The following is a 23305-nucleotide window of genomic DNA, read 5'->3' as shown; positions in this document are numbered from 1 at the left end:
CTACATTGCTAAACCAAACCATACTATTCCCATCATGCCCTGTGGCCAACTGTGCTGTTTGAACATCCTAACACAAACTGTTCAGAAGTTATGATGATTTTATTTTGTACAGTTCAATAATTGACACCCTGTACTCCAGTCCTGTCACAGGCATCTCTTACCCAATCAGAGCCAGGGCCACTTGTGAAAGCAGTCATGTTATCCACCAACTTAGTTGCAAACACTGTGCTCATTCCGTGTGGGCATGGCCACTAAGAATCTATCTGCCTACATGAATGGCCACCACAATATTGCTCAACAAGATGTGCTTAGCATTTACTGCTTCACAGCTTGCTACACCTGGATTCTTCCCATCAACATCTGATTTCCTGTATTGCACAGGTAGGAACTCATCCTGCAACCTATCTTTCATTTCTGTAATCCCCTGTCCTCAACCTCCACTGGTCCCTGTCCTCCACCTACCTCTAAACTCTTCCTTGCTCCCATTCCAGCCCCACATGTGCCTTCTGTCCCACCAGCACACCTGCATAATCCTTTCACCTCCTCTACTTCTCTCCTCGCCCTCATCCACTTGCTGCCTCTACCCCCAATCTTCTCCCTCCTAGAGCAGCCTCCTGATGATCCTCCAAACAGCCCACTATCCATCCCTGTCACATCCCTGCACATTCCCATTGGCAGCACTAGCATCTTCTCCTACCCCTATCCTGCTATCCCTTCACCTCCTTGCTCCACAGCTCTTCTGTACCCCTACTACCCACTCCTGCCAAGATTGTTGCTCACATCAAAAGCAGATGCCGGGGGCCCTTAGTGCCAAGACATGATGGTGACCATGTGCGTGTGAGTTATGCGTGTTTGAACATGTGTGTGATTTATATACATTATGATGAACAGCACAGCCTAATAGCTAATAATATCTACCAGTCTTTTTTCAATATGTATGCCTCCCTCCTGTAAGTGGTGAGTAGCATTTTACCCATTTCATATTGTTGCAAGTAAATATACAATTTTTTGCAATTGGAGCTGTCATGTAATCAAAGTGATAACAATAGCTATGGAAGCCCTATGGCTGAGACAATAAACATTAAGCACAAAATAGCAAATAAAGGTATTCCTGTTCACATACAACTAGATACTATCATACACAGTTCAGCTATGTTTTGTATACCATGAAAAACTTATTTGCTTTAGTGAAATTTTACATTTGCCTCATCCAGAACAGCATTCCTCACATTGCTGTCTCTTCTAACAGGCATTACCTCCTTTAGGGGGAGTGGTTTCCTTTGGTCTATGTCCACTGGAAACTGTCAAAACTTAGCATGTTTTCCACTTTAGATGAGCTTCTTGTGCAAGATGTCAGGCAGGTAAGGCATTCTTTTAGAACTACAACAAAAAATAGAGTTGAAACTTTGAGAACTTCGTCCTATTTCATTCTTGGTTCAATAAATGTTAGATGATTTATGAATTCAGCATTTTTATCTGTAACTGGTCACAGATTAAAATAAACATGACCAATTCCATAGTTATAATTTATGTGTCTATTATTTTCAGCATTCGGTTTTCACAGCTTTGTATGTCCATATACTACAGCAATCTATCATGAAGAGTTGACAGGAGATGAATGTTTCTCTTATAGTCGACTTCATGGCAAGAATATTGTTGCTCACTGAAACTGTAGGTTCCCCCTTCTTTCAGGCAGTATCAGTGAACTGAACAGGTAAACTTTCCCTCATTGCCTTTACAGTTTCACCAGCATTAGTGTTTCTATGAGTTTCCTAAACCACTTGATCATACACAGTCTTTGGCATAAAACCTGGCTGATAGCTGCTATTGCAGAGCCTAAATCTAAGTCATTCACTTAAGACACCAATAAAACCTGCCACCCACTCAAATTCTAAGTCTGGCCATCCACATGATTTGGCAACACTATGTTACGTGGAAGTTTCTGGAGGAAGTATTGTCTTCTGTTCAGGCTATTACAATGCTCTATCTGCTCGTGGTCTAGTGGTAAAAACCATGCAATGTAGGTACAATAATGCAAGTTCGAGTCCACTCCTTCCTTTATTTTTTAAACTGCATTTCATCTGTCTCCTAAGTGTAACAGTGTGATGCAATCTCAAAGATAACTTGCTTCACTTTCTAACCCATCAGTAATAGCAAAATCTTCCAGAAACATTTCCACTGAAGAGCTTGTGGCTGCATCAATATCAGAATAGTTTATGCTCTAGAGTTTCCTCATCCTACAGCAACCACCAGTCAATGGCCTCTGATTATCGGCCAACCATTCCCTGGTGCCAGGCATGGTTAAACAGATGAACACAGTATGGTGCACCTTGGGCATATGTCTGCTAATGCAATGGCAAGGGTAACACTGTTTATTACTGTAATCTGATTTTCTGAGCAAAAAGAACTTCAATGAACTGAGGGAACACTGTGCAATAACACAATGTCTATAGACTTCTATGAATTTATTTGTCAATTGTCATGTGAAGTACTAGTATCTGTCTTTCAGCTACATATTGTATTTTGTGTATGTGAATCTTATGAATATTGTTTAAGTGTTATAAAACAGAGGAATGAAAGCAACAGAGGCAGCTCAAAACATTTGTATTGTGGGGTCAAGTCATCTCTGAAAAGGATTTTCTAGTTTCAGGAAACATTATTCTGGAATGAAAGACTTGCCACATTCAGAAAGTCTTGGTAATTGACATTTGTGATAAACTTTAAACATTTAACCTTTGTATGACATTTGCATTCAACAGGCAAAGTACAGAAGCCAGGTGCAGGACTAATATGTGCTCACATTTAAAGCGACAAAAATCAAAGAGGTGAGTGATAATTACGCAGTTTTTCTTGAATGTCATCAGTTATCTCACAGGACATGCAATATTGTTACTGCTAATGAGTGAATATGTCTTTATGTTAATTTGTTAAGTAGAAATAAGTGGCTGAGCCCTAACAAAACTCATACTCAAGCAAAGGTCATTGGAATGGATAATGTTTTGCATCGGGTTGCACAGAAAACATGTTATACACTATGAACTCCTCCACCAAAGAGTGTCTATTGCTGCTGATGATTGCTACCAACAACTGAGATACCTTTTGGTAGCAGTGTAACAAAAATGACCAACAACATTGCATCAAGAGACGCTGTTACATGATTATACACCCTGCCGATTTCACAAATAAACTACCCAGGAGTTTATTTGTGAAGTCATCCCTCACACATTTGTTGTTCTGATCTTATACCCTCAAATGTTTATCTTTCACTCTCCTTATTTAACAACCATCAATAAAATTCCTTTGTGGATGAAAATTCACTTCAAACCTGTAACAATGCTTGGCTTTGTGAACCTATCATTATTTTGGGCTCTCTCTACCTTCAGCATACTGCAAGATAGAAAGCTGTTCAGCATAGGCATTTTTCACTTTAATTCACGGGGCATCTACAGTAGTTATACTGTAATCATTATGAGTACATGATACTTGTCATTCTTTGTGTATTTATAGACTGAATGACAGTTTTGGTTAAGGGGAAATATTCTAGATATTATTGTCAAAGTTTTGTGGTTCCTGTTCCACATTCTGGTGACAACTGCTTCTCCTTTCATGTTAGCAGAAGTTGGAATCAAACTTGCACTGAACACTTTCGCTAGTGTCATTTTCTCCACTGCTTTTTGAGCCTAAGTGTTTGGTCATTCTTGATTTGGAACATTATGACACTCATAGCTTATGAAGTCTCTCCATGGTTGTTCATGTTTTGCAAACAAGGCAGAGTTGTTATCTATTCAATATTATGTTCCCTTACTCTGCAAATGGCAGCATTCTTAAGAAAAAACATTTTTTGTGTCTATTATTATCAAAAGATGTGTTGCCTAGTCATAATGTTTACAGTACTAACCCTGAAAATAATCCAGAAATGTGAATTGCATCTGATGAACGAGTTTTTCAGTTTTCAATATGCTTAAAACAGACAAAAAAGTAATTGTGACAGTTATTGATAAATGATGTTTAGTTTGCAGCTGGTTTACCTGAGTATATCCTGTAACTATGTTCTAGTCTTTAACCACAACCTATATGGCCACACTGTCCAAGTTGCCTATATTGTATCAGCAATGAAGCTCAATTAGAGTGAGAGGTCGCGTGCAGTGAGAAAATTGAGAAATGAGGTGGGGAGCAGATGGGAGGATTTGGGAAGGCGACTGACAATTGTAAGGGAGATGCACCAGGCACAAGTGACATCAATGTGGCACTGGTGAACTCATTTTGGCTGCAGTCACAGGGTAATGTGTGCAGTGGACAGAGTGAGTATAGGATGAGTGAAGGTACGGTCAAGGGGTACATCAGTGTGGGGCTAGGTGAAACATAGCAACTATGAATAACCAATTTTTTTCACATTTTCATTCTATATCTAATGCAACTGCACAAGCAATATGTAGCTGAACATGTCAAAGTGTTATTTGTCGAAAGTTCACCATATAGCAGAGATGCTGAGTCCAAATAGGCACAACAAAGAAACTCTAACAATTAAAGCTTTCAGCCATTAAGGCCTTCATCAACAATACACACACACACACACACAGTCAGAGTCATGCAAATGCAACTCACACACATGACTGTGGTCTCAGCCTACTGAAACCACACTGCAGTGGTGGTTGCAGTGTGGTTCTAGTTGCCTGAGACTGCAGTCATGTGTGAGAGTTGCATTTGTGTGTGTGTGTGTGTGTGTGTGTGTGTGTGTGTGTGTGTGTGATCAATGAAGGCCTTAATGGCTGAAAGCTTTAATTGTGAGAGTCTTTTTGTTGTGCCTATCTGCGACTCAGCATCTCTGCTATATGGTGACTAACAACTTTTCCTCTATTGTTACGTTCCATCCTGGATTTTCCATTGTTTGATTTTTGTCAAAAATTTGATTTAAATATGTAGTTCAAATGGTTATATTTATCCTCCTGATTGCAATGATACAATTAGTTTCACTAGAAGTTAAGGCTAACAGAAATTTTGGTAATAGTAAGTAATGGGGAGACATGTTGAGCTACTACACAATAAAATGACCTATTACAATTCATTCGAAAGTAGGTATTTCATTCTTTCTGGAAATATATTTTAAATTACTTGAAACTAATTAACTCCAAAGATAACTGACATTGAAAGTCCAGAAACTCATAATTTTGATGGCCCATTTTGCCTTAATGATTACAAGATTGTGTGCTTTGACACTGTAATTTTGTTATTATATTTTTTTCTAAATCAAATAACGCCAATCACTAATTAAGACTTAAATGATTTATAACTATAAAAGATTATTTTCAAGATGCATGCCATTCTCATAAGTAGTGGATTTCTATCCTGTAAGCAAGACAGTGCTCCATACACTTATATAATTTACTAACCTTCAACATTTTTCATGAACCACATATCAGCAAAGACTAATAATACATACAAAATAGCAACATCTAACTAGTTAATTTACAAAACTTTAAGTAGTTTCAGAAATCATATCATATTTTTACGCTTGTCTTTAAACCCCCCCCCCCCCCCAAAAGTACCACTCATCTACTGCATGTAATCAGATAACATCATGATGTTGATTCATGTTAGATTCCAGCTTCAGATACAAAACATATAATACCTACACTGAAAGAGGCTGTGACCATAATTACAGACACAATAACAATGTCAGTTTGCTGTGGGAAGGTCTGCTGTAGTCATTCTGCTAGAGACAGTGTTCATTTGTGTCAAAAATTTTTCACTGTGCAGTCATATTTAATTGTGATGTTTTTCGTCCAGCCTAAAAAACATTGTATTATTCTGGTGAAATAATTACGCCCCTCAACATTGTGACTGTGCTTGTGATATTTAAGTTGACTGCCTTTGCCACTGAAATATTTTTAATTATTTCATCAAGAGTGTGTTTACTGGACAAAAATTTGATAGCAAGAACTGTAACAAACTGCAGTATGTAGTTTTCCCTTACCTGCATTCAACAGAGAATTGTGAAAACTTAACTGGTCATTGCTCGCAAACATGCCACAAGTGGAAGTAAAAGTGACTGATTTCCAACATTTAATACTGTGTGTGCTACATCATTAGTACTATTCATTACAACAATCCTTTTTGTCACTAACAGATTTCAGCTTGCTAACAATTGAGAGAAGAAGTGTCAGCTATCGAGAGTACCAAAGCAGGTAAAGTGGATTAGCTATAAGGGGCTGTAGGAGATTGACCAGAAGGATTACATGATGGAGGGATATTTTGCCAGGACAATTCCTGTATATGTCATTAACGGAAGTTGGTATTTGAGGCAGGGATCCAGATGCCACACACTGTGAAGCAGCCACTGAAGTCGAGCATATTCTGTCATAGGGTGGTCAACTCTGCTTTTGTCTTCAGTTTAGTGGTGGCCATTCTGTCAGGCGGACTGCATGCCACTGATCATGCCCACATAAATTGAGATGCAGAGATTACAGCAGGGCTGGTATATGATATGGCTGCTTTCACAAGTGGCCTTAACTCTTACAGGATGTATTATTCTTGAAGAATCAGGTTTGCCAAGACTGCTGGTAATTCTTTTTACTACTATTACCAGTTTTGACAGATCTACTCCATCACCATCAGATATTGTAACATTATTAGATGTAATTTATGTTTCACATAGCATCAATCATTGGGGTAATCTGAAAGTTATATTATTCATGAAAAACCAAGTTTGCCAAGATTGCTAATAATTCTTTTTATTATTATCACAGGCTTTGACAGACCTGGTAAGAACCGATGATGACAGCGTAGATCTGTTGAAACCAGTAATAGTAACAAAAAGACATACTAGCAGTCTTGGCAAAGTTGATTCTACAAAGAATAATATAACTTTCAGATCATCTTCAATGATTGATGCATCATTAAGTGTATATCTTAGAGGATAGGTTAAATCTATTTATGGACTGGATTAGGACATTCTGGCTGTTTGTATCACACAGGTCTTGTACTTTTATTCCATAGTGATACGGCTCGTATTACAAAGTGTGGCGTAAGGTTGGATTAGGACATTATATAGAAATGTTAGTAGCAGAATACCACTTTGGAAGGGGTGGGAAGGGTTGTGGTTAGGATGTTCCTCCTTTCTGGGCATGATAAGTAAGCAGGGAGGATATGGTTAAGTTATTTCCACCTAGGACAATATCAAGTGATGAGGAGATGATCCTTTGCAGCTGATTCTTGGGAATATTCAGAGGATTGTAGGTGCCTATCTATGACTTGGTGATTCAAGTATTTGGTGAGTTATTTGTTACCTTTTCTTCTCAAATTTAGAATAAACAGTGATGTATTTAAAAATAAGTAGTTCAAAGCTTCCAAGGGCTAACAGAGAACTATTTACCTTGGAAGTGAATACCCAAATGAGCCAAAACATTACGACACCTGCTTAATAGTGTGTTTGTTCACTTTGTAATGCAGTACAGCAGTGATTCTGCACAGCATGGATTTCACAAGTCTTTGGTAGATTTCCCGAGGTATGTGACACCAGATGGCTACATACCTGTAAATTATGTGTCAGTGGTTTGTGAACAAGTAGCTGGCACCCAATAGCTTGTCAGATGTGTTCCACTGGGTTAAGGTAAAGTGAATTTGGTGCCAAAAACATGAATGGTTCTCAAACCATAGTAGCACTATTCTGGCACTGTGACAGACAGTTATCCTGCTGAAAGATGCCACTGCTTTTAGGGAACATATTAAGCATGAAGGGATGCAGGTGGTCTGCAATTATATCCAGGTAGTATTCAAGTGTCATGGTGCCTTTGATTACTACTACAGGTTCTGTAACACTGCCCCCACTAGAGAGTATCCAAGGTGCAGTAAATGTTTCAAGCAGCCATTCACCTGGACAACAATATATACAGACCAGTATTGTTCAGCCAACATGGGAACACAGAGAGGTCATCTGCAGTGGAGCCCCATGATCAAGAATGTGCTTGAAGTGGTGTGCTCTGAAACACTTATAACCATACCAGCATTACATTCTGTTGTTAGATCTGCCATATCGCTGCCCATACTACTTTACAGAGTAGGCAAGCCTCCAGCCTCCATGTTCAGTGGTGAAGCGTCATGTCCAATAACTTCACAAAATCAAATCTGAAGCCAAACACACAAAGCAGAACAACATGGATTGTGGCACAAAAATCGCAGATGTGTTTAAATCATCAAAAAAGAAACACAGCAAAAAATTTTGCAGCAACACAGATTTGATTGTGCCTGTTTTGAAATTGAATAAAACAAACAATGTATCAAATGCAACAGATAAAGAACAAGATGGAGCACAGAGTCAAGAAATATGAAGAGAAAAAACAACACACATCAGAATCTATTCTGGTGGTTTTGGAAGAGGGATGGCTACAAAAATGAAGATCCTGACAACTCAAAAAAACATTTAAATTGAAGGCATAATGAAACCTGGAGCAAGATTCAACCAGATCCTCACCAAGACTGAAGATTGCAGTAATTTGTCGAGGAGTGACTTTGCAGTTCTTATAGGTGGTTCCAATGATGTGTACCCTAATGAAACAGCTGCAGCAACAACAGCTCTGAAGACTACACTGGGCAGGTTAACAAACACAAATGTTATATTATTTAAAACATCTCATCATTACGATTTAATTGAAACATCATGTGTAAACAGAGAAATAACCAAAACTAACAAATATTTTGAAACAATTTGCAAACAATTTAAAAATGTAATGCTTTTAGATATTAAGGAATGTATCAGTTGTAACCATGAACCCTCTGACAATTTTAACTGCTCGAGAACTTGTCATACAAGACATGGTCAAGGCCTAAGTGTAACAGGAAAGACACTGCTGGACCAAAAAACACTTAGTATGGTAAATAACAAATTATCTTTTATCAGAAATTTGGAAGATATGTCTCAAAACTCAGAACCATATCAGGGAAACATATAAGGCTGACCAAGCCTGAAATGTGTCAGACTTGGTCAAAACCTGAAGGGGACACTAAGGTGAGCAGTGCACCAAATCTAGGTGGCTTGACATTGCTGTATCAGAAAGTACAAGGCCTAGGCAACAAAATGTATGAGCTGGAAGTAATTTTAAACTGCAATCTTAAGGAGGTTTCTGTGCTGTGTATCAGTGAGCACTGGCTTTGGGACACTCAGATTTGTGCAGCAAATATACCAGACTGTGATTTAATCAGTAGCTTTTGCAGGGAAACTTATAAATGTGGAGGTGTATGCATCTATTTATAAGTAATGTTAAATCTAAGGAGGTAAAACTTAGCAAGGTGAAGTGCACAGAAAAAGATTTTGAATGTTGTATTTGAGAACTTACAGACTATCAAACTATCATTGCTTGCATCTATATGTCCCCATCAGATGACTTTACCCAATTCTTATATCACATAGATGATCTTTCAAATGAATTGAGAGGCATGTCAAAATGCACAATAGTTCTTGGTGACTTTAACTTAATTTTAACAAAAGTAATAAGAACAAGGTAAAATTATTAAATCTGTTTAACACATACAACATGCAACTTACAGTGCAGGAAATTACCAGGTATGGGGATGGGTCTGAAACAACACTTGATCAGATATTTACCAACAAACAAAGCTGTGAGTGCAATGTTGAGGTAACAGATACAGGCTTTTCTGGCCATATGGCTTTAAAAATATGATGATAAGGAATGAGAACAATAAGAAATACACAGTCACTGAAAAATATGTTCAAAGAAGACTTATTAATGCAAACAACATAAGGGTATTTAATAGTATGCTAAAAAGGGTGCAGTGGGGCATAAAACAAAATGATGATGAGACAAAAAGTAAGACAATTTTATCACTGATTATAAATATTGCTACAATGTAGCATTCCCTTTAAAAAGAATTAAAGTCAGTGAGAAGACAGAACACATGGGTAACACAAGGGATTAAAAAACCAGCAACCACCCTTAGAAACCTAAGCAAACATGCTAAAATAAATACAACAATAAAACCATACTATAGGAAATATAGAAGGGTGCATAGAAAAGTTTACAGGCAAAAAAAAGGCTAATCAATGGTTCATACATTAATAAGGGAAGCAATAAATCAAAATCGATTTGGAAGGATATAAACAATAGCATAGGAAAATGTAAAACCAAGACCCATAATTTCAAAATTAAAAGTGAGGGTAAAGTGATAGAAGATGCTCAACAGGTAGCAAATATAATCAATGAGCATTATGTGAACATTGCAATGAACCTAATTAAAAGTCTGTGCAATTCAAGCAACAAAAACATAAAAGTAGCAACTTGTGAAAAGACAATGTTTCTGTACCCAGTAACAGAATGTGAAGTTACAAATGTTATTAATAAACTAAAATATAAAATGTCTTGTGGTACTGACAGAATTCCAGACAAGGTAATCAAACATAGTTCTGCCAGTATAGATACTCACCTAACGGACATTATTAATACATCTTTCAGGACAGGGGTGTTCCCATCAAAACTAAAACTCTCCATAATAAAGCCACTTCACAAAAAGGATAGCACAGCTGACATAAATAATTATAGGCCAGTGTCATTATTGTCAGGTTTCTCTAAAGTAATTGAAAGAGTAATGTATGAAAGGCTAGCTGACTTCCTGAATAAAAATAAAATACTGAATAAAGCTCAAAATGGGTTTAGAAAGAACAGATCCACAGAAATGGCAGTCTCACAATTCATGAAAATGGTTCTAAATGCCTTGGACAAGAAAGAATTAAGCTGTGGAATATTGTTAGATTTATCTAAAGTGTTTGATTTAATCAGCCATGACTTATTGCTTATGAAACTAGAATGTTATGGGGTCCGGGGACTTGCCTTCAAATGGTTCAAGTCTTATCTCTCTGACAGACAACAGGAAGTACAAATATGTCATGAAGGCAAAGAGTATCTTTCAGATCTTTTTTAAAAAAAAAAAAAAAAAAAAAAAAAAAAAAAAAAAAAAAAAACCCTAGCTATAGCTATGGAGTGCCCCAGGGTTCCGTGTTAGGCCCTCTGTTATTCTTGGTGTACATAAACGATTTGCCAAACCATCTGACAGTTGCAGAAATGGTGATGTTTGCTGACGACACTCGCATTTTTATAAAAGGATACACTGAGGATAATCTACAGAAGAGTGTCTCTAGGACAAAAAATGAGACAGGAAAATGGTTTAGCGATAATGCTTTGATCATAAATAAGGATATAACGGTATTGATGAATTTCAGTAATATTAAAAGTAAAGCTAGAAGAAGAGTAAAAGCTGAGTTACAGAGCTATGTTACTGCACAAGCTCCATACACAACATTCCTCGGTATATGGATGGATGAGCACTTGAGATGGGAAAAGCATCTAGAACTTATGAGTAAAAAAATAAGTAAATGCTGCTATGTGCTAAGAATGCTTTGGGAATGTTGCAACACTGAATCATTGGTGTGTGCCTATTATGCTTAGATGAACAGTTTGCTTAGATTTGGTGTGATCTTCTGGGGAAATACAGGTATGGCAAAACAAGCTTTCAAACTTCAAAAAAAGGGCTATTAGAATAATGTAGGGGGTCCCCTGCAGAGTGTCATGCAGGGAAATATTCAAAGAATTTAAAATAATGACTCTTCTTAGCTTATACATCTATGAACATGTATGCTTTCTGAAAACTCACCAGGAATTTTCAACATTAAATAATCAGGTTCATAACCATGAAACAAGGAACAGGGATGATTTTCACAGAGACACCCACAAAGGAGCACTCTACCAAAAAAGTGTAAACTACCAGCCCAAAATACTTTTTTGTGCATTGCCTTCTACAATAAAGAAAATTAAAGAATTTTGCAAATTCAAGGTAGATCTTAAACTATTTTTACTAACACATAGTTTTTATAGCATTGAAGAATATCTGAATATGGAAAAATAATATTATTTACATATACTGATATAAAATATTTATATTTATTATCCAAGTTTTTGAAACAAATTGAAGATAAGAAAATATATTGTAATTGACTACATCCATACAATGTATATTGTTAACAGATGAATAAAGAGATTGATTGGTTGATTGTTACCCACTTATGGTTTCACTGTCCTTCAACCACGTTCCATAAATGCTTATTAGAGTAGCACATTGACAACTACCAGCTTCACCATTTTTGACATGCTCATTCCTAGGTATGAGGCCATAACAACCTGACCTTTTTCAAAGTCATTTATTTTATTGCTGGACTGATCCCCCATTCATCTCTGCTCTGTTTATTTACTCTCCTTACTGTGTCATGTGACCACATTAAGTCTCATGGTGGACAGGGTCAAATGTCTTGGCCCATCAGACTAGATACAGAGTAAAAAGATAAGTACACAGCTCTTCCTGATCTGTGCAACCACAAAGGTTATTAATGAGAAACTTCTGAACAAGATGTACTATGAACTTATATTTTCATGTTTGTCCTATTGATTACAGCTATGTGGAAGTTGTAAAATGAAAGTTCATTTCAGCAGGTGTCGGTCTTTTCATTTCATGTCTTGGTATGATATCAATAAGTTCAATTTGTCATTTATGTATGCAGGAAATAATTATTGATTTACTTCTGAAGTAGGGATAGCATTATCAATCATGCATTAAAAAAAACTAACACCTAGTAAATTTGTTATTTATCTTTCCTAGTTACAATATGCAATAAGAACATTTCAAATTTTTTATTTTACAATATTAATGTTCAAATCTTAAAAGCAACCAGTGTTGTTTGTAATATATTTACTTTGTGATTTACTATCTTTGACTCGGTGTCAGGAGGCATAAAGTGCTTTAGCTTGGCAAGCAAAAAGTAAGAAGGGTGTTGCTGGTTGGACACAATGGGAAAACATTAGAACATGTGAACAGTTTCTATGACAGCATGATGTGAGGAGTTGTGAACAAAGTGTAATGGGAATAAACACTAGAAATGTTAATAAGATGTCTGATTTAACGAAAACATGAACCACATGAAGTTTGCAAAGATAACAAACCAACCCAAGAATTTTCTGAAAATAATGGACTATGTTCAACAATTAATGAAATGACTCAGGCATGAAGTTATGTATAAAATGTGCGTTTTTACTGATTTTCAAAAAATTTAAAATACATTGTATAAAATACTCATAAATTTTCTTGAGTAAACTACAGTTACAGTTAATTTTTGTATACTTTTTATCCTCATGAACAGTTAGAGTAAAAAAGCATTACAAGCTGCACAAGCTGGCTACTCGGGAAGAATATTCATGATTCAAGAAAGAACAGTGAGATATCTAGCAAAAATGCCACCCAGACAGTCCTGTACAGTCACATTAATGTGACCACATTTTGAAAACCTGAATGGCCACCTCCTGTAGTGGAGACCACTTCAAGACATGCAGAAAGAGAGTCTGAGGCTCTGGAAGGTACCAACAACGTCGTGGAGCCATGCTCACTCCAGTGCCATTGCCAGCTGCACTACGTTTCTCAGCTGAGGATACATGGCATGAACAGCCCACTTGAGGTGTCCCATAGATTCTTGATCGGATTTCAATCTGGGGAGTTTGGTGGCCAGAGGAGTATGGTAAACTCATCCTGGTGCTCTTCAAAACAACGCACATACACTATGATCTGTGTGATACATTGCATTGTCCTGCTGATAGATGCCATCATGCCGAGGAAAACAGATTGCACATAGGGTGGACATGGGCCCCAAGGATAGATGCATATTTGTGTTGATCCTTTGTGGTTTCCAGAATGATGAGATAACCGAGGGAATGGCCTCTGACTTGGAAGCTTCCGACGATTGTAACAGGTAGTTTCCTTACAGACATTTCACGCTGTACATGCCAATGTCCAATAGAGCATAAAATGTGATTTATCTGAAAATGTCATCCGTCACCCATCAGTGGAGGTTCAGTTGCAGTACTGGCATGCAAATTCCATGCTCTGTCACCAGTGAACAATAGTCACCATTTGTGCATGAAGCAGATGCCTGCTGTGGAGGCCCATACGCAGCAATGTTCACTGAACAGTCATTGGGGAGATGCTGTTGGAAGCCCCTTGGTTCATCTGGATGATCAGTTGCTCAATAGTTGCATGTCTATTCACCTGTACATGTCTTCCTGTCACCTGTACATGCCTTCATTCACCCCTGTCATCTATGGAACATGGGCTCAACAGCTGCCTTGGCGCTGGTTTTCGGTAGTGCCATTTTGCTGTACATGTTATACTTCAACCACAACAGTTGTGAACAGTTTATAAAGTTAGCCATTTTATAAATGATTCCGCTCTTGGCCTGAAAGCCAATGATCATACCTCTTTGTACATCAAATACATTGCTCTGTCTCTGCGTTATGCCAAAGACTGCACTGTTTTCTGCAGCCTGCCAACAAGCTTTATATGTCCTCCACTGCTAGTGCTGCCACCTGCCGTCTGTGAGTGGTTATTGCTCATTGACATCAAAAATAATTGGTAGTCACATTAATGTGACTGGACCAAGTATAGACAGTGAGGGAAAATTACAATCAGCTCACCACACAACACGACAAAAGGAAAATTATTGCCCAAGGCAACAAAAACTCAAATTGACAATCGGTGCACCAAATAAAGCAAGCAATAGGTTTTTTTTTATAAATTATGTACTTCAATATAGGAAATAAAATGGATTAAATGCTATTTCTAAAACAAATATTATGCCTTACTCGTTTCAACACATTCCAGAGGTCCAAGAGTTATGCGACCTTGTGAATCATGAACCAGCTCCTTTTGTTGTAGGAATATCATGTCAGTGATTCCTAATGTATTAGGAGATGTATAGAGACCCTCATCTGTATGCCATCGTGCTTCATTTGCATCACAGTTACAGGATTGTTTTGGATCAATACAAGTTTTGTTCACTGCAAAGTAAACAAATGCACTGAATTTATGGTACATAAAGTCAGACAGACTGTGATAATTTTTCACAATACAGTCATAATGAAGATTTTTACAACTTCAAGTTACTATAAACATTTAAAATACAGTTCTTTGAATTGGGATTTAATCATAGTTACCAGCACATGGGCACGTTCCTTTCTTTACATCACCAATGTAGTCAACAATTTGTTTGTTTGCTGATGACTGGAACCATGTAGCGGAATGTAGCTCCAATGGTGCCTTATAGCAATCATACTTTATATGCTGGCTACAGCGTAAGGAATGGGAGATCAGTTCTTGTAACATCTCAGGGCTAAATTCCCGGTACTGGATCTTCAACTTGAAATCTTTTTCTGCCAAACTACGCACATCCTAAACAGGGTTAAAATCCATTAATCTATACTTGTGCACATAATTTTTGCTTACAGAAAACACCAAGACAATACTATATTGATAAATAATAACCATAAAAATAATGATAACAATAATAATATTAATAGTAATAGACATAACATTAGCACTAACTCTGCATGTAATAGGTACTGAAAGGATTAAAGTGATGGAGCCAAGAGAGATCTCTCCAGCATAATAATACAGTTGTAGCTTCATGATTGACATGATGATCATCCCAGCAATTACTTATGACTGGCAACAGTGGTATGCTGGGAGACATACTAACACAACTATCCCAGGCCCAGACCCATACACTCTAGTTTCTTCCAACCATCAGATTCTGTGAGATAAGGAATATGACATGGGGAATAAACAGAGGTTATCAAAATCTCTATTCCAACAGGGGGGGAAAAAAAAGAAAACCTCCAGAGGAAACACATTTCAGAGAATATCAAAAGGAATCTAATTATTTTGTTGACCACCTTACAAGTAAAAAAAAAAACCTGTTATACATTCAGCACTCAAATTTAATCCTACCTCTGAAATGACCTCACCACTTAGTCCTACATTTGACAGTAGAATATTTGCTTTGTACGATCCTTGCTCAGATTAATAACGTTAGTTACACAAAGTTGAAGACTTATGGAAACCCTTTGAGGAGACTACCAGCAGGATAACTCTTTGGTGACTTCTTGTTTTACTTTTATGTGAAGTTTGGAAAATACATGGATACAGATTTCAGATCAAAGAATTTACAGTGGTCTGCAAGGTGCCCTTCATTTTATTTATCCACCAGTGTGCTTGATTTGTATGTCTTCTCTGTGCCTATCTCCACATTAGAAATCACATAATTAGATTTTCACCTACTGTTGTCAGATCCTGGTGGTAGTCTACTCAAAGACTAGCATCAGGATCTGAGAACAGTAGGTAAAAATCTAATTATGTGATTTCTAATGTGGAGATAGGCACAGAAAAGACATACAAATCAAGCACACTCGAGGACACATAAAATGAAAGACACCTTACAAGCCACTGTAAATTCTTTGATCTGAAATCCATATCCACGTATTTTCCAAACTGCACATAAAAATAAAACAGGAAGTCACCAAACTTTCCACTACAGGAATTTCAGACTGATCTTGTTGCAGTCACAGACACAATATGTTTAAGATCTAGAATGTCAAATACTGGAAAACAATTATTTTAATATGCACCACTGCTTAAGAATAACTGAAGTGCAATTCCTGCCTAACAAACTCAGACTTAAAACCAACAGATGTTCAGCAGCAGCGGTCTCGAACAAAACATTACTGGGTTCTTATAAAACATATGAGAGCAAGAATCTAAAGACTGTGCAGGCACAGAAAGCACACTTGTAGTATTATACCTGAAATCAAAACAGACTCTGGGGGAATTCAAACATGGGATTGTGAAACACAAGTCATGATCAGATATAGAGGACTGAATAAAATTGAATCTGTAGAAAGGCCACATTGAATGACTGAAAGGTGAGAGATGTTCCTAAGCATGCAGAAGATGATTCAACAATCAAATAAACTGTGATGCACCTAAAGAAAGACTGTCCTTTAGAAAGCCTTGCCAGACATACATTTAGAACCCTGACAGCATAGGAAACAATAGAAATCATTTAACTCTTAAAAAAAAAAAAAAAGATGTAACTGGAGTGTTTACAAGATGGATCTGGAGTCTGAAGACATTATTAAGATTCACTGCTTTACCAATGTAATCATCACCCTTGTAATGTTTAATATCTATCTAAGCATGCAGAAGATGATTCGACAATCAAATAAACTGTGATGCACCTAAAGAAAGACTGTCCTTTAGAAAGCCTTGCCAGACATACATTTAGAACCCTGACAGCATAGGAAACAATAGAAATCATTTAACTCTTTAAAAAAAAAAGATGTAACTGGAGTGTTTACAAGATGGATCTGGAGTCTGAAGACATTATTAAGATTCACTGCTTTACCAGTGTAATCATCACCTTTGTAATGTTTAATATCTACAACCCTTGAGATTAACATAAATACATACTGTAAATCAGGGTCATAGAATCAATATTGAATGATCAGTCTTCACTGGTTGAATACCACTCTTAACTAGGACTATCGAAGAAACAAAATATGCACACAATAAATAGACAAAATGGTGTCAATGGCAGTCTTTTAGGTATCAAAGGAGAAAAAAGACCCTTATAGGAAACCTACAGCACCACAGCACTTGAAATATGATCTGATTTATCAGCTACTTTCCTTCAGGTACATTGAGAAAATCACACTGAGATCATGAACAACAGTGAAACAATTTTTGAGAGTTATCAATCTGAAAAAAAAGGTATGCAAATTTACACAGACTCACTATAACAAGACTACAGTCTCACAGACAATGTTATAGAGGAAATGGTAATCAGAGTAGCTAATCCAGAATATAAAATGGTTGAAATGGATTTTGGTAAATTAAAAACAAAGTCATCAACATTAAGAGAGCAAGAGGAATTCCACTATTATGTGCAGAGGAGAGAGCACACAGGTGGAAAGAGTATGTAGAAGACCCATGATGATGTGATAGAAAAAGAAATGGGAACTGACATGGAACACATAGAGGATCTAGTATTGGAACCAGAGTTTAACCAAGTTCTGGAAGACTTGCCATCAAATAAGATAGAAGTAACTGACTACTGCACTTCATTATTTCTAAAATTGTTTGAGGAAGTGGCAACCAAATGCTATTCAAGTTGATGTGTAGAATCTACAAGTCTGGAGATGTACCATCAGACCCTCAGAAAAATATCATCCACACAGTCCTGAAGATATTAACATATTAACAGCAGAAAAGTGAGAGAACTATCACACTATCAAACTATAATACAATGAGAAGGAAAGTTGCCACTCACCATACAGCAGAGATGCTGAGTCGCAGATAGGCACAACAAAGAGACTCTCACAATTATAGCTTTGGGTCATTAAGGCCTTCTTCAGCAACAGACACACATACACACACACACACACACACACACACACACTCATGCAAACACAATTCACACACACCACTGCAGTCTCAGGCAACTGAACCCAAGCTGCCTGTTATTTCAGTTGCCTGAGACCACAGGCAGTGAGATTGAGGTAGGATACAATAATAACAGTAGATATGCTAATGAAAAATCCTGGCGGAATGTAAATAATTTAAGGAGTAAAGGTAAAAACTGACCAAATAGCATGGGTAGTGAGTCATTACATGACACATGAACAAGCAGAAAACATTGCTAGCTTTCAGAATAGACCTTTATTAGAGTTATAGAGCACACATCCTTTTATCCAGTAATCCTCCTGGCCTCATCTTCAACTAGCCCCCTTCCCCACAACTGCCTCCATCCCTGGACCAGAACACAGAATCCTAACTTTACTCTTGCATTCCCACTTTCTTCCCCACTGTCGATCCTTTGTCTGTTTTATTTCCCTCTCCCAGTTCCCTCCTCTATATAATCATGTGCTGTGCACAACTCATCCCTTCCTGTGGCCAAATTCAGGAAATCAATGCCAGTACTACATTCGTGTCCCATGAACCTGCTGCCTTTCCCTACTAGCCACTCATCCCTACCTCCCTCCTGCTCCCCACTCCTTTCTCCCCTCGTCCACATCACCTGACACAACCTCACACCACAAGCAAGCTGGAATGCTGGCACAATATAGTTAATGGGGACAGTGTAGCTGTGTGTGTGTGTGTGTGTGTGTGTGTGTGTGTGTGTGAGGGTCTATTTATATATGCATATGTATGTGTACTCTATAGTTCCAAAAAAGAAGAATTTGTTGGAAAGCTACAATAGTTCTCAGCCTTGTTAACATACTTTTTGATGACTAACTGCTTCTACCAAACAAAAAGTTGTTACTAACAGAAAAACAGCAATGGATATTCTTGGATGGAAAAATACATAAAGTAAGAATAGGGCCACTACTCACCTATGGCAGAAAGATGTATGGCACACAGAAACATGTAGCAGAAAACAGTACTCATACTAGCTTTTGAGCACTTGCTCTTCCTCTAGTAAAATGACACATGTTCACACACACAACCACACAGACACACAAACACATACTCCCCCAGTCATGAATAGCCTGATTATTGATTATCAGTCACTAAGGGAAGTTACCTGGGCACATGGTGGTGAGGGAGGGAGGGGGGAGGCAAGCAGGGAATAATAGAGATGAGGAGGGGGTAGGAAAGCAAGGAATAGTGCGCAGTGCAAGGCAGGTCCATTGGCAGATGACTCAGTGGCTGCACAAAAAGACAAAAGAAGTTCAGAGGGTAGAATGCATAAGTGATAGGTAGAGGGAGAAGGGAATAAGGGAGGGGAGGAAAGGAAAAGAAGGTGGATATGAAAAGGAAGAAAGGGAAAGGGTGGAAAAGGGAGCAGAGGGAGAGGGGTGAGAAGGAGAGAGTGGGAGAGTGGGAAGAGAGGGAGAGAGAGGGGGGGAGGGGAGAGAGGACAGGTTAGCAGAGGTTTAGGACAGGGGGTTGCGAAAACACAGGATGTGCTGGAGACAGAATTCCCAAATTCCCAGCTGCTTGGTTATAAGACACTTGTGCTGGAACAGAGCATGCAAATAGTCCATTTACTGAAACAGTTGTTGAAGTCATTTGTGTTGTGGTGTGAAGCATGTTCAGCAACAGGGTACTCAATCTGTCTCATTCATAAACATATCCCTTGTGCCATCTCCTCCTTTGATACCAGTAAATTTGCTAACCAGCCAAGGACCAGCACTCCTTTGATGACCATGTACCACCCTGGCCTTGAAAAGTTCAACCACATCCTTCACCAGGACTTCGATTATCTGTCATCATTCTGTGAGATGAGGGATATTTTACTCAAAACCCTATTCACATCACCCAACATAGTGTTCCACCATCCACCATATCTATAGAATATCCTTGTCCATATCTATTCCAATCCTGCTCCCAAACCAGGACCCCATGAATCATTGCCTTATGGTTGGCCCAGGTGCAAGACCTACCTCATACACCTGCCCACTATCCCCTACAGCAGATCAGTCACAGACATTTCCTACCAAACCAATTAAAGCCATATTAGCAATGCTGCAATAACTGTACTGCATTCTATCTGGGCATGATTAGTGACAAACCATCTTCTTGCATGAATGACCACAATTAGAATGTGGCAAACCTCGAGTTCCACCATCCAACAACCAAACATGCTGCACACCACAACACTAATGACTTCAACAGCTGCTTCACTACACAGGCCATTTGGATACTCGCTTCCACCACAAGTTTCTCTGAACTACACAGGTGGGAATTGACTCTCTCCAGTTCATCTTGCACTCTCGTAATCCTCCTGGCCTAGTCCTCTACTACTCTGTTTTCCACTGCCTCAACTTATCTTCCCCATCTCCCTCCTGTTCACACCATTCCCTCCCTCCATGCAAGCATTCTCTCTCTCTCTCAACCCCCTCCCCTTTCCACCACTCTCCCTTTCTTTCTTCCTTCGTTCACTGCTCCCTCTTCATCTCCACTTTCCTCTCATTTCCTCCTCTCCCTTCCTGGCCCCCTCTCTCTGTCTCTCATATGCTCTACCTCTCAGCTCTTTTCATCTTGCACAGCCACTGTGTCATCTGCTGAAAGATGTACTACACACTATCCTGTTGCCCAATCCTTGCTTTGTGGATTCTTCCATACCCTCTTTGTAGCTCCATCTGCCTATAATCAGTCTCACTGTGACCGCAGGAATGTGCATGTGTGTGCCTGTGTGATTGTGTATGTATGTACTTTACAAAAGAAACAGCAAAAGTTAGAAAGGTAGTGTGAATACTGTTTTCTGTTGCATGTTTCTGTGCTGTGAATTGGCAGACTACACTTGCAGTAAGCAATTTCATTGTGCTAGAAACTGAATATTTGAAAAAGATTTTCAAATATGAGCTAAAGAAATACCAATAATCAGAATAACTGTATCATGCCTTTACAGGTCTACTGATGGAGGCGTAAGGAATTTTCTACAACTCACAGAAGATACATTAATGAAACATGTAAAAAATAAGCAAACTATACACACTTGTGATAACTTCAGTATAGACTTTAGCACATGACACAGTGGAAGCACTTAGATGATGAATATGTAGTGTCTTCAACATAAAAATCAGAATACATTCCCCTAAATGAGAAAATACTGATGCTAACTCAATTATAGATAAAATAATGATTAGTGCTAATCAACATCAATACACTTCAGAAACACTTAAGACAGGAGTGGGGGACCATTATGACCAGAGTATAAGTTTCCAATAGGAAAGTAATAACACCCGGTATAGGAAACCAACAATGTACAAAAGTAGATATTACAGTGGTCAGGAATTTAAAGAATTTAGGCCATATTTAAATGAAGAGTCAAGGGAGCAGATTGATAGTCCATGAAGCATATCTGCTAAATTTGATGTATTCAAACACAAACAATATTTTGATACATACTTTTCACTTAAAACTAGAAACCTACAGAAAGAGCTGTATCCTTTCAGGTATAAGAAAATCAGATGCTTAGAAACAGTTCCTCTACAGTATTTCTGAAATAAGCAGTACAACATCTCAATTTGACAAAAATTTTTGTAAGTGTAAAGCAATACTCAGAAGAGTAATAAAAAACTGGCAGATTGTTGGAAAATGACATATTCATACAACTTTGTTGAAAGGTAGCTGAATGAAAAATTGCAAACTACCAGCAACCTAACAGATGTAGCTGATTAAACTGATTAATTTTTAATTTTTATTTTTTGTTTATTTAATTATAATGGCGAAAAGCTTCTTGAGTAAAATATCATTCATAAAAATTACACACATATGAGGTGGAACATGAAGTAGCTACATAAAATAGTATTTCTCATGCCAACTGCCAAACAGAAAATACAGCTAGAAATGAAGCTACTAAAAGCTGAACACACTGCAGGAATAGATGAAATTTCAGATTTGTTTATAAAAAATATCATAACAATGGATTTGTTTTATAAATCTGCCCTTATCTGTTGGCAACTTTCTAGATTATTTAAAAATTGCAAAAGTGAAACTACTTCATAAAAAAAGGAAGTTGTGAAGTGGTGACAATCCCCCCCCCCCCCCCCCAAAAAAAAAACCACAAAAATCTTTTACAGCCTTCCTGATTTATTAATTAAATATAACACATTAACAAAATGCCAACATGGATTCAGAAGAGTCAATTCAACTGAAACAGTGATATTTTCTTTTCTGTACAAAGTATTACAGGGAATAGATATATAGGAACATGTTTAAAGCATATTTCTAGACTTAACACAGGCATCTGATACAATCAGCCATGATATGCTACTACAACAGATTGAGAAGTTAGACACTGAGGGGCAGCATGCAACTAGATTTAATCCTGCCTCTCCCCCAAAAAACTCACAGGGATAACACACAAAGAAAATGACACAGTTAATACCTGTTAGTTAGATCTATCAGCAATCAGACACAGTGAGCCACAAGGGCCCATTGGGACCAATCCTGTTTTTATTGCATGTTAAATGATTGAAAAACAAATGACAGTAACAATAAAAATATACAAAATTGCTGATGAGACCATCATCTTGTTGTTGAGGTCTTCAGTCCGAAGACTGGTTTGATGCAGCTCTCCATGTTACTTCATCTCTGAGTAACTACTGCAAGCTACATCCTTCTGAATCTGCTTACTATATTCATCTCTTGGCCTCCCTCTATGGATTTTACCTCCAATGCTTCCCTCCAGTACTAAATTTGTGATCCCTTGATGCCTCAGAATAAGTCCTACCAACTGACCCCTTCTTCTAGTTAGGTTGTGCCACAAATCTCTCTTTTCCCCGATTCTATTCTTCCTCATTAGTTATGTGATCTACCCATCTAATCTTGAGCATTCTTCTGTAACACCACATTTCAAAAGGTTCTATTCTCCTTTTGTCTAAACTGTTTATCAACCTTGTTTCACTTCCATATA

The 23305-nt window shown here is 37.8% G+C and overlaps 1 protein-coding gene across 5 annotated transcripts in view; it reads right to left on the bottom strand.

Annotated features, from left to right (window-relative positions):
- Nucleotides 1-23305, bottom strand: part of LOC126174781 (axotactin) — a 567513-nt gene that overhangs the window by 205583 nt on the left and 338625 nt on the right. For all 5 annotated transcript variants that reach the window (XR_007535484.1, XR_007535485.1, XM_049921127.1 and 2 more), the window contains exons 17-18: nt 15042-15276; nt 14691-14885 (exon numbers count right to left, since the gene is read on the bottom strand). Coding sequence is in view for 3 of the 5 variants with exons in the window: in XM_049921127.1 (XP_049777084.1) it covers nt 14691-14885; nt 15042-15276 (430 nt within the window). In the remaining 2 variants the exon portion in view is untranslated. The remainder of the gene's footprint in view (nt 1-14690; nt 14886-15041; nt 15277-23305) is intronic.

The sequence above is a fragment of the Schistocerca cancellata genome, chromosome 3, assembly GCF_023864275.1.
Source record: "Schistocerca cancellata isolate TAMUIC-IGC-003103 chromosome 3, iqSchCanc2.1, whole genome shotgun sequence".
Classification (NCBI taxonomy): Eukaryota; Metazoa; Arthropoda; class Insecta; order Orthoptera; family Acrididae; genus Schistocerca; species Schistocerca cancellata.
This window is presented reverse-complemented; position numbering and strand designations above follow the sequence as displayed.